The following is a 12,500-nucleotide window of genomic DNA, read 5'->3' as shown; positions in this document are numbered from 1 at the left end:
ATCATATTTTAACTTTGTAACTCTGAATTGCGACTTTAGAACTCGATATTCCAACTTTATAACTTACAAAGTCACAACTCTGACTTATATGGTCGAAATTGCAACTCTGTAACTGAATTGACATTGCAACTCAGAATTCTGAGTTATAAATTTGCAATTCTGTGTAATGAGTTTCAGTCAAAAAATTGATTTTAACTTGGAATTGCGACTTTGCAATTTGTGACTCAGAATTCCAACTTTATAACTTACAAAGTCGCAATTCCGAGTTAAAATCAATTTTTTGACTGAAACTCATTACACAGAATTGCAAATTTATAACTCAGAATTCTGAGTTGCAATGTCAATTCAGAGTTACAAAGTTGCAATTTCGACCATATAAGTCAGAGTTGTGACTTTGTAAGTTATAAAGTTGGAATATCGAGTTCTAAAGTCGCAATTCAGAGTTACAAAGTTAAAATATGATTTATAAAGTTAGAATTCTGAGTTATAAAGGTCAGCATTGCAATTTGTGACTCAGAATTCCAACTTTATAACTTACAATGCCGACCTTGTAAGTCACAATTTCGAGTTATAGAGTCAGAACTCTGACTTCTAAGGTCGGAATTTCAACTTTAACTCATAATTCTGACATTCTAACTTTGAATTCTGAATTCATATATAAGAATTCTGACTTTATAACTCAGAATTCTGACTTTAAGTTTGTACGTCAGAACTCGTATATAAATTCAAAGTCAGAATTCTGAGTTATAAAGTCAGAATTCTTATATATGAATTCAGAATTCAAAGTTATAATGTCAGAATTATGAGTTAAAGTTGAAATTCCGACCTTAGAAGTCAGAGTTCTGACTCTATAACTTGAAATTGCGAATTTATATATAAGAATTCTGACTTTATAACTTACAAAGTCAGAATTCAGTCACAATTACAAGTTATAAAGTTGCAATTCTGAGTTACAATGTCAGAATTCTGAGTTATAAAAGTTTCCTGTTATTATAACTCAACTTTAGAACTGGAAAATCTGACTTTAAAATTCTAAAGTCGCTATTATTTAGTTATAATTTAATTTGATTGTATTTATTTAGCTCAGAGTGCAGAATAAAAGGAAAACAAACTCTTTAAGCTTCTGAAAGAACACAAAACAAAGTGTAACTATTCCAAAAGGTTCAATATTTATAAAGCATTGTCATATACAAATCAAATATCAAAACTGCATATCCTTACAAAGCTGAAACTCAAAGACTGAATGTTTTCTGTGTTTGGTCTCGATTGTGTCGTTTTTTTCCACAACTACAACATTATTCCTACATCACACCAGACAAAAACTAACAACAACAAAAACAGGTTTGTGGGTTCGTTTTTGGATTGTCATGTAAATCTTTTGTTCATTACAAACCCAGACTGTAAAACACAAATAAATCTCACGAACTGTCCTTTCTAGGCCACTGTAGTTTGCATTTTTGTACCTCAAGACATGCAGGGGAAAAACAAAAAAACAAAAGCTAACCTGGAGACGACAGCGCTTTAATACAGAAAGACTGAAGAACCAACGTGAATACTGAAAGCAGAAAGAGACGTTTAGTTGCTGATGTCACTTCCTCTGAGAACCGGTCAGATTGACCCTCTGTTGCCGTGGAAACAGGATGCGTTTCCTGTGCTGGAATGAGCTGAAGTTTACGGAGTTTTGATTTTCTTGAGTCGAGGAGACGTGCCGTTTTCTGCTTTAAGGAGGCCGTTTTCATGATGACCGACTGCTGGACACAAACACAAAACACACACTCAACATCTGAACACACACACTGCAGTTAAAGGCCAGCATTTCAAATCAAATCACGTTTGTCACATCATCAGCAGCACGTGTGCTATGATGAGTAAAAAGCTCAATAATAAAATACTAAAATTTAATAATTTGTTTACATGTTATCAGTAATCAAATTATTTGTCTTTCTCCCCTGTGTCTGTGTGTTTGTTTTGCCTCTGTGAAAATCGGCATGTGCCCAAACTGAAACTCCCATTTTTTATACATATTTTTTTATGCACCATCCTCTTTCCCCCTCCTCTGACACTCCCCCCTAAAGAGAGCTGGACACGCCTACTTTCCTGACTTTTTCCAAACTAGAGGTGTGAAAACACCCAGCTGAAATAGGTGGGTTTTGTGGCCCTTTAAAGGGTTACAAAACACCAAAACACATTTTTTGAGCTGTTGACAGTCGTATATGTGTCCCACACTGCTAAAAACACTATTAGGACACCTATATTTCACTAAAGTGCAAATTGGTTGTTTTTGCGTTATTTCAAGCAAATTCGTACTTCCGGTTTGAAACAAATTTTTGAAGCTGCGTCACGGTCATGACATAATAGCGTTGTATTCCAGCGTGCAGACTGGACGTCTGTGCCAGAGTGAGTCTTATTACGTCTTACAGTGTGATGCATTAATGCATGAGTAAGGCTTGGTTTAAACCAATCAGTGTGCTCTATTGTGCAACTTCATTAATATTCATTTGTGTCACCGTGTTTACACCACAGAGACGCCACGTTGTGTTGGCAAAACAAGCGTGAAGTGTTGCTTTTATAGTTTGCTGCAGTTAAGTTTTGTTTTCATTTTCTCTCTGTGAGAGCTCAGAGTTACGTGTGGATTAACAGTGTACGCGACGCTTGACAACAATAACTTGCGTGTCTTAGGAGGATTATTGTTTACCTGAGAGCTGTTCTCATCTGCAAACGCTGAGATCCGGATTTGCTTGTAGTTTTCTCTTTTTAAAGACGTGGCTCTAGTTGCTGGTGATTGTCCTGTCTCTACAGCGCTCTGTTTATTCAGTTTGTTCGTATTGAACTATTACACAAAGTGTAAACATGTTAGCACTACAACCAAACCAGAGGCATCTTTAAGCTGCTGGGCCATTCCACAGCTTGATTTTCTTTCTCTGAAAGCATTTGCGAGTCACCTTGGCTGTGTTTTGGATCATTGTCTTGCTGAAATGTCCACCCTGGTTTCATTTTCATCCTCCTGCTAATGTAGATGTTGAACTGAAGCAGCTGATATTCATTTACACTGAGGAAGGTTAGAGGCTTGCTGAAGAACTACTGAGAGATTTCAGCTGCTGTCTGGGCTTTCTCTGCCATTCTACACCTCCCTTCATGTGTTCAATACTTTTTCCCTGCATCATTTCATTTTATTACACAGAACTTCATTTGTAAACTAATTAGATTTGTTTTCTGTGCATATATGGATTATTTGGTTGTTGCCAACATCCAGGGAAAATTAAGTCAACGGCACCTTTAGAAATATGTTTTCTGAGAAAAATAGTGACATGTTCAATACTTATTTCCCCCACTGTGTATGGTTTTGAATTCATTTAGTTTCAGGTTAAAATATCTGAAAATAGGAGCATTTCTTTTTAAATGAATATTTTAGACATTACTTCAGGTTTCCGGTCTTTTTTTGTATTTTCTGTTTACTTGAATTGTCCTGATGGAAAGTTAAGGAGACGTTTCTCCCAACAATAGCAATTCTGTCATCATTTGCTCGTCCTCCACTGTTTGAGTTTCTTTTGATGTTGAACACAAATGCAGACAGCCATGGATTTCCATAGGACACTTTGTTTCTAATATGCATATGACAATAGCCCCTTTCACACATACAGACCTTTCCGGAAAGGTTGTATGTGTGAACAGGTCCTTTTTGAAAATACCGGTAAATTCGTTCTGGCTATTTTCCGGAAAGAGAAGTTGTAACATTACCGGTAATTTGCCGGAATGCTGCGCTGTGTGAATGCAGAAGGAAGATTACTGTAATAAGCGCGTGCACGTCTAGAACGTGCTGACGTGAGACGTCTGCTTTAGCCAATCACAACAGTCAGACGCATTTACGTCCGCGCGATTTGTGAGAATAAAAACCTTTGAATATTTTTACAGACACATTTAGCTGCTAGAAGTTAGTCAGATCACGTTTATATGTTCTTCTTAATGCCAACTGTGTAAATAATCATCGATGAGCTGCTTATGATAAGCCGTTGTTTGTTTACCTTCAAGCTTTGCGTGCGCCTATGAGCGCCTGCACACGCACACATTATGAACATCTCGACATGCGAAAGTGATCCTGCGAAAGTTGTTCACAATATTGATCATCCACAGAGTTTGTAATTTAGTCAAATGTTTACAAATACAAGCGCAGCCGTTTAAAGCTCATTTGTGGTGAATGATGTCAGAATTTACCGGTATTTTGGAATGGATGTGTGAATGCTCTTTTCCGGAAAATTTCCGTAACGTCCTCGCCTGTGTGAACAGCGCTTTTTTCAATATACCGGTAAAGTCGTTCCGGAAATTTTTCAGATATTTACCGGTATCACTGTGTGAAAGGGGCTAATGAATGTTTTCCCCCCAACATTCTTCTAAATATCTTCTTTTGTGTTAAAAAAAAAAAAAAAAGAAACTTGAGAGGGTAAATATTGAGGACATTTTAAGATCTGTTTAAAGAGAGCCGATTAGTGATTTGGGGTTTTAGTTCTCCTGATATGCCTGCACTGCTGATGCTTGAATGCATACATGTGTGTGTGTCTGTACCAGTGTCTCTCTTGACGGTGCGCTGCATCTGCTGTTTAGCGGCTGCTCGCTTGCGGGCCGCCTGCTCCAGTCGAAGCTCTCGCGTTCGGCTCAGCTGGAAACGGAAGAACTTCCAGAGGAGCCACGACTGAGTGAAACACACCACAGACAACACCAGCAGCCTGAATGACAAGCACACAATAGAAAAACAGCATTATAATGAGGGCTGCACACAATAAATACATGCATCATTACCAGCGTAGTAGTATATGCAAAATCAGTATTACAAATACAAAGGTTGGACAATGAAACAAACACTGGACGATTTAGGGTGTACCTTCCAAGCTTACATCAATGATGAGACTGTTTAGTTTGACAGAAGAGAAGAGCTCTCGCTCAGCACAGTGGACATTGCTATAGTTATAGTGTATTTGCATTATTTTAAGTCGTTTAATATGCAGTGACACACAAAGTCAAATCTTTTGCAGAACAGATCCAGCGCTTTTGACGCTCATAAATGATCATGAAAGTCTTATGATCTTCATCACCTTCTGTCTCGCAACAATCCATCTCGCTCTTTAAGATCTCAAAACTCAGGGCTTCTGGTAGTACCTAGAATAGCAAAGTCGAGTAAAGGAGGTCGAGCCTTCTCCTTTATGGCTCCTACACTCTGGAATAGCCTTCCTGATAACATCCGAGGCTCAGACACACTCTCCCAGTTCAAAACTAGATTAAAGGCCTATCTGTTTAGTAAAGCATACACATAGAGAGTTTCCACACAAGTTTCTGCATCTTGTTTATATACACTCTGAACAGCAGCTACGCTAATATTTCTCTTTTTTTCTCCATTTCCACCTGGGGATACTCATACCGAGGTCCACGAATTTTGCAGAGTCACTTATTGGATCCAAGACCAGCGACGAGACGATCCCAAGGTCTCAATATCCGGGACCAGGCCGTATCCTGAGCTGCTGCTGCTGTGGTGGTCATGGGGGAGTGGAGAGTATGAGACTGATTCCAGCGACGCTCCAGGGACAGACGAGTCTTCGCTGAGGCCAGCTTCCAGCCTCCACCGCTAAGACTGAAGCTCTGCACAAGACTTTTGGCCAGCGGAGAAATTAAAATGGTCGTGCCGAACTGAGTCTGGTTCTCTCAAGGTTTTTTTTCTTTACTCTCCTATCGGTGAAGTTTTTTTTCCCTCTCCGCTGTCGCCACTGGGTTGCATGGTTCAGGATTGGTAGAGCTACGCATCGATGAACCTGCTCTTCAGTGTTTGGACTCTCAGTAATGATTAAATCACACTGAACTGAGCTAAACTGAACTTGAACACTAAAAACTGAACTACCCTGATCCAGTTACTATGACCATTTATGTGAAGCTGCTTTGACACAATATACATTGTAAAAGCGCTGTACAAATAAAGCTGAATTGAATTGAAATCATGCTGTACATATTAAGAGGTTTGCTGAAGGTGCAGCTGATGTGCAGTAAGGGGTTTGCGTCTTTAATAAACTATGACAGCTTTTTGCGTTTATTGGAAAGTACGAATGATTAAGAAATCCATATGAAACAGTCCCTTAAAGGTGCAGTAGGTGATCTGCCAAAATGCTAACTGCTTAACTTATTATCTTTGGACGGTGGGGAGGGACCGTGATTCAAAGTCACGCCTCCTGAAATCGCGAACGCGCCTACCGCAACACACCAGCAGATAACCTAATGTGCCTGGGCACGGTTTGGATAGCCTAGTGTGAGTACACTCTCAGTGTTTGAGGTTTCATGGCTACATTTGATCTTCAATTCCAAGGTTTAATTGGCAGAGTACCAGCAAAGTTTTGCTTCAAATATTACGACGCACACAACATTATGGGTGACATATCAGAGTTCAAAAGAGAACAAATTGTTGGTGCACGTCACGCTCGCGCATCTGTGACCAAGACAGCAAGTCTTTGTGATCAATAGCCACACAGAAGCTCAATATACATGGCCGGGCAGTAAAAATCTTGGGCTGTGGACAATGTGAAACATGTATTGCTCTCTAACCGTACGTTCACACCGAAAGCGGCGAGAGCGTCCAAGGTTGCTCTGGCCTCCCTGACGACAACGCTCTTTGCCTTCAGCTCCTGTGGCAAGAGCGTCAAAACTCGCTACATTGATCTCGTACTTAAAGGAGCCGTTGCAGCATATCAGTTACATTCCTGCATAAAACATGTTTCTAGCGTGAAAATGTTGCGCACTTCTTATCAAATTCATACAACAATGGAAGATCAAGTTGCGCGTGTTGCTCTATTTATCCAATATGTGTCCATATGTCTGAAATATCCTGAAGCAGCAGTACTGTTTTGTACTGTCACATCGCGTGAGATTCCCGCTTTTTTAAGATAAATTTATATAACATTAATGAACATCAGTAACTCGCCAGTAACTTATTTAATGTATGTTCCTGTAGGAAAACATTGTAAATAATTGGAAATCCGGCGACCGCAATAATCAAACCCTTGGGAACAACTGTGGTCGGAACCAAAGTTCACAGGTCTGTGTTCCCTGAACTGCTATCAAGCGATGGACGTCTTCATTCTGATTGCTTGCCGCCGAACCGTGTCATAGCTCATTACCATAAAGTTGACTTCATTTCAACTCTCCTCGACGCTCACGCCGGCGAAGATGCGCCACACTGCTCCTCGCCGCTTATCGCCGCCGGCTCTCATTGAAAATGAATGACTTCCGGCTACTTTGACGCTCTCGCCGCTTTCGGTGTGAACGTACGGTAAGGAGTCCACTTTCACTGTCTTTTCCATATCTGGGAGAATTATGGTGTGGAGAAGCCTCAAAGAAGCGTCCCATCAGACTGTTGTTGCATGTCTAGAGTGATGCATGGGAGGGGTATCAGTAATGGTTTGGGCTGCAACATCATGGCATTCCCTAGGTCCAATACTTGTGCTAGATGGGCGCGTCACTGCCAAGGTCTACCGAACCATTCTGGAGGATCATGTGCACGGTTCGATTGTGTCCCCCTGCCACCTCCTCGGTTGGTTTGTGTTCATACTGTCTTTTTTCCTTCTGAACCCCGGTATGCTTGCGTCATCGAGCTGCTATTTTGTTCATGACTGTTCCTAGGAGACGGTCATGAATCAGAAGTGAACCATACCCCAGACCACCTTTTTCAGGCGGACTCTGGTACGGTTCACGGGTGCGCACCCGAGTTCAGAAGATACGTTCACACTAGCTAAACGTACTGTACAATGACGTCAAACGAACCCGGGTGCGGACCAAAAGTGCTAATGTGAAAGCACCCTTAACCATGCCTTTCAGTTTCATTGTACGACCCCTGTATAGTCCACCATCAAAATAGTCAAGTTTTAAATCCTGATTTAATTTCCTGAATTAAAAAAAAAAAAGAAAAGAAAAAGACCACCCTAATACAGCAGTGCCTAGAGAGATTTCCATCCAAATATTTTACAAAAGCTTATTGTGCATGACAGGTGGCCTTTAAATATGGTCATTTTAACCAAGATTATCCTGCAAGATTGTTTTTTAAACTGTTTTCCTACATGTTTTATGCTAAATGCTACTTTGAAAATTGAAAAATAAAAAAAATTCAAAGTCTCACCTGATGGACAGAGTGTTGAAGTTTCCCGTCTCCAAATCAAGAGTCTGGTTTTCAGAACGAGCCAAACCGAAGCCGACAGCCAAAAACATGAGCGTCAGAGTGATCATCCGAGTCAGAACAAAGCCCACAGACCACATCTCAAACCTACAAACACAAGCACACGCGTAAGCCTCATGTGTCGACACTTCTCTGATCCAAAACACAGGAAAGTCTGCAATATTGTGAAATATTAGTGCAGCTATAATGAATTGCTTTCCATTTGAATACATTTTAAAATATAATTTCTTTCATTTAGAGCGGAACAATATATCGTTTCAGCATCGATATCGCAACGCGTGTATCCGCAAAGAATAGATTGCTTATTAAAAGACTAAAAGATAAAGATTGTATAAGACTAGGCGGTGCAGTGGCACAGTGGGTAGCACCGTCGCCTCCCAGCCGAGGCTCAAACCAGCGACTTCTTGCTGTTTTAGTTGGCATTTCAGTGTGGAGTTAGCATGTTCTCCCCATATTGGTGTGAATTGGTCTGGGTGCTCTGGTTTCCCCCACATGTCCAAAGACAAGCACTATAGGCGAATAGAATGAGCTGCAAGGGTATCCACTGCGTTAAACATATGCTGGATTAGTTGGCGGTTCACTCCGCTGTGGGAAGGTAAAGGTAAATAAATGAATGTAGAATATTATTTCTACAACAGTGACCATAGTAATTAACCTTTGATTTTTCAATTTCTATATTTGAACGGTTAGATGTCCTAGAACACCATAAGGCACTGTTCATTTCACTTTTATTTTTGCTCTGATGCATTTATGTATGCTTTTGATTTATGCCGATGCACTGCATATAAATGTATCACCACAGTCGATCTAAATTGATCAAATCTTTCCAAATGGAGCTATTCAAATCCTCTGTTGAGGCTATATTCATAACTGAAGCAAAACAAATACAGCAATGTCAGATTTTTCCAATATCGTGCAGCCCTAATTTCATACAAAGCTGAACTTTTACACACCAACACAGGGAGAACATGCAAACTCTACATAGAAATGCCAACTGACCCAGCCAGGGCTTGAACCAGCAACCTTCTTGCTGTGAGGCAACAGTGCTATGCAAAAATCATGTAAAGGGATGTGCTGCTTTAGTTTTCTTTAACTGATTAGGGAATTTATAATGGAGAATTTGCTGTAAAAATGTCTAACAGCTGTTGTGAATTGTCCCTCTTTGCGATAATTTATTTATTTAGGTTTTAATGCCGTATAAGCAGCATTGGCTATATTCATGGCAAAAACATAAACTTAATATACAATATATAATCATATCAGTTTCTTAACAAACACACATTGTAAAAAAAACAAAAAACAACAACAACAAAAAGCATACAAGCAGCAACAACACTGATCGTCATATACAATCTTTTAGTTTGATTAGAGATAAATATTCCAGAATTGCTCCAGAAGGCTCCTTTTCAAACATTTCACTTAAAATATCTCCCGAATAAAAACGTTCCCTAACATCCTTTTAAAATAAACATTTTATTAAAATGTTTTATCGTCCAAATATTCTTACACGGGTCACAATTAGGTTTTCTTTCCCCTTTCAATAAATATGTGTGTGTAAGTCTTGAGTGTCCGATTCTACATCTCGTCTGTACAACCTGCTTATGTCTATTTTCAAAACTGTAACTATTTCTTTCATTTACAAATGGATTCACTTTATACAATGTTATTCCTACATTCATCCCTTTCGCCATTTCTCATTAATAAACAGATTTAAAACAGGTTTAATATCAGATACAGGAATTTTACATTGTCATCTCCATCTGCAAGGCTTCCTTAGCTGCACATTCGTTTCCAGTGAGTCCCATATGACCAGGTATCCAGCAGAAAATAATATCAAAGTTTCTTTAAAAGGTCCACTTTTACTATAATGATAAAAATCATAGGATGATCAGTTTTCATAGATTCAAGCGCTTGTAAGCAGGACAGAATCTGTGCAAATCAAAAACTGGCGTTGCTGCTCTTTTTCTATTTGTTCCAGAGCTAAAAACAGTGCACAAGCTTCAGCAGTGAATATTGAGCTGTCCGAGAATAATCTTTCTGAAACACTCTGAACCAATCACTGCTGCAGCAGATGCTCGTCCATCTGATTTTGACCCCTCTTGTGATTGTGAAAAAAAAAAACTTAAACATATAAAAAAAAATAAAAAAAAAGATTTTAAGATGGATTATTGGTTAATTGATATTTGAGGAAGTAGTACGGTCACACTTTATTTTGATGGTCCATTTGTTGAATTTAAGTTACATTGCATCTACATGCCAACTAACTCTCATTAGATTATAAGTAGACTGTTAGGTTGGGGTTAGTTTAAGTTGACGTGCACTTGCGGTTTCTTATAGTCAGTTAAATGTCTGTTGAAAGAGCAGTATTAACAGATATTAGGCAGACAGTCTACTAATACACAAAGTTTTACCAGTTTTACTCACATTTTGTGGTGGTTTTCATCGATGAAGTAAAAGAGTCGAGACAGATGAAAACCCATCTCTGAAAGATACTGCAGAAACAACAGGACCAGTCCGACCCGCGTCAAACTACACACAGATCAGAACAACAACAATCAATCAAACACTTCTAAAGCAAAAAACAAAGAAGAAATAGTTCAAATAGTACATGAATAAACACTTATTTTTAAAAGCATACAGTACAGGCTTTGATATAAATTGAGCATTTTATACTGGAACGAAATAAATCATTAACTTAGATTAATTTTAATTACTAATGAAATTATTAATTTAATTATTAATGAAAAGAAAATTATATATATATATATATATATATATATATATATATATATATATATATATATATATATATATATATATATATATATATATATATATATATATATATATATACACACTGGTGATCAAAATTAGAGAACAATGTATAAATAATTAAACAATTCTGAAATAATGTCATCTTCACTACTCAACAGTTGAAGGATTTTTTGTCCTATCTATACCATGCTACCGGAACACCTTTTCCCCAAAATAACAAAGGCATTTCGACTAAAAACATTATTTTGCCGAAAACACACTGATCAAAATTAGAGAACACTTTTAGATACCTCCCAGTTATTTGTGTCAATCTGGAATCTGGTGCTAATTCCCTTGATTATCTGTCAACCCCTATTTACCTGGCAGCCTAACTTCCAGGTTCACTGACTCTGCAAGATGGTGGCCATTCTATATTGACTGAAAGCCTTCGGCAGCAGGTTGTCCAGATGAAGGCCAAAGGGATGACCCTATCAGCCATAGCAAGACAAGTAGGTCGTTCCAAATCTATGATTTCAAGAATACTAAATCTTTACAACATCACAACTCATTCACAGAAGAGATGACAGGATACTGCGGAGGATCTCAATGGGCAATCGTTTTTACACTACAGCTGGAACTGCTCACCAGTTCAGCTCTGAACAGGGTAAAAATCTGTCTCGTCATACAGTGTCTTGACGTTTAAGAGCATTTGGACTAAAAGCCCACTCTGCAGTCACCAAACCTCTCATTAGCAGAAAGAATCAAAAGGCTTTGCTGAGTAGCATGTTGTGTGGACGGAGGAGAACTGCTCCAAAGTTCACTTCAGTGATGAAAGCAAGTTTTATTTATTTGGGTCCGATGGGAAACATTATGTTCGGCGACAAACTGGAGAAAGACTGAACCCAAAGGGTTTAAAGAAGTGAGTAAAAAGTGGAGGAGGAAGTGTCATGGTTTGGGGCATGTTTCTTGCAGCAGGAGTTGGGCCTCTACAGGTATATGGCAGAGTGAATGCAAATGTTTATCAGAACCTTCTTCAACAACATATGGTTGCTTCCCCGCGTTCATTACCCAATCAGCCCGCAGTGTTCATGCAGGAAAATGAGCCATGTCACACAGCAAAATGGGTAAAGCAGTTCCTTGAAACTGAAAACATTGAAATAATGACATGGTCTGCCCAGAGTCCTGAACTCAACCCAATAGAGAACCTCTGGGAAATCTTTGGCGACAAAGTTATGGCCAAGAAACCCATTACAGTCACTGAACTGTCGAGAAGACTGGAAGAAGAGTGGGCCAAAACCACACCAGAGCAGTGTAAGAGACTAATGCTGTCTTGTGGCCACAGATGTGCTGAAGTCATTCAGAGCAGAGGCCTGTACACTTCCTACTAATTGCTGACTGTTTTAACCTTCAGAAAATTTAGCTGTAATCTTTTTCCATGCTACAGTCATTGTTGTTCTCTAATTTTGATCAGTGTGTTTTCGGCAAAATAATGTTTTTAGTCGAAATGCCTTTGTTATTTTGGGGAAAAGGTGTTCTGGTAGCA

The 12,500-nt window shown here is 39.0% G+C and overlaps 1 protein-coding gene and 1 long non-coding RNA gene across 4 annotated transcripts in view; one reads left to right on the top strand and one right to left on the bottom strand.

Moving 5' to 3' along the window:
- The window catches only part of LOC147839478 (uncharacterized), a 1,551-nt gene extending 52 nt beyond the window's left edge, over window positions 1-1,499 (top strand). The window contains exons 1-2 of the long non-coding RNA XR_015519212.1: window positions 1-219; window positions 485-1,499. The exon at window positions 1-219 is cut by the window's left edge and continues 52 nt beyond it. This is a non-coding gene — a long non-coding RNA (uncharacterized LOC147839478). The remainder of the gene's footprint in view (window positions 220-484) is intronic.
- tram2 (translocation associated membrane protein 2) overlaps window positions 1,147-12,500 on the bottom strand; it is a 23,584-nt gene continuing 12,230 nt past the window's right edge. The window contains 4 exon segments of one of the 3 annotated variants that reach the window (NM_213071.1): window positions 1,147-1,751; window positions 4,561-4,721; window positions 8,147-8,290; window positions 10,628-10,732. In NM_213071.1, coding sequence (NP_998236.1) covers window positions 1,672-1,751; window positions 4,561-4,721; window positions 8,147-8,290; window positions 10,628-10,732 — 490 coding nt within the window. In that variant the 3' untranslated portion in view covers window positions 1,147-1,671. 3 annotated transcript variants of the gene reach the window in all.

Source organism: Danio rerio, chromosome 20, assembly GCF_052040795.2.
Source record: "Danio rerio strain M-AB ecotype USA chromosome 20, GRCz13ab, whole genome shotgun sequence".
NCBI lineage: Eukaryota > Metazoa > Chordata > Actinopteri > Cypriniformes > Danionidae > Danio > Danio rerio.
This window is presented reverse-complemented; position numbering and strand designations above follow the sequence as displayed.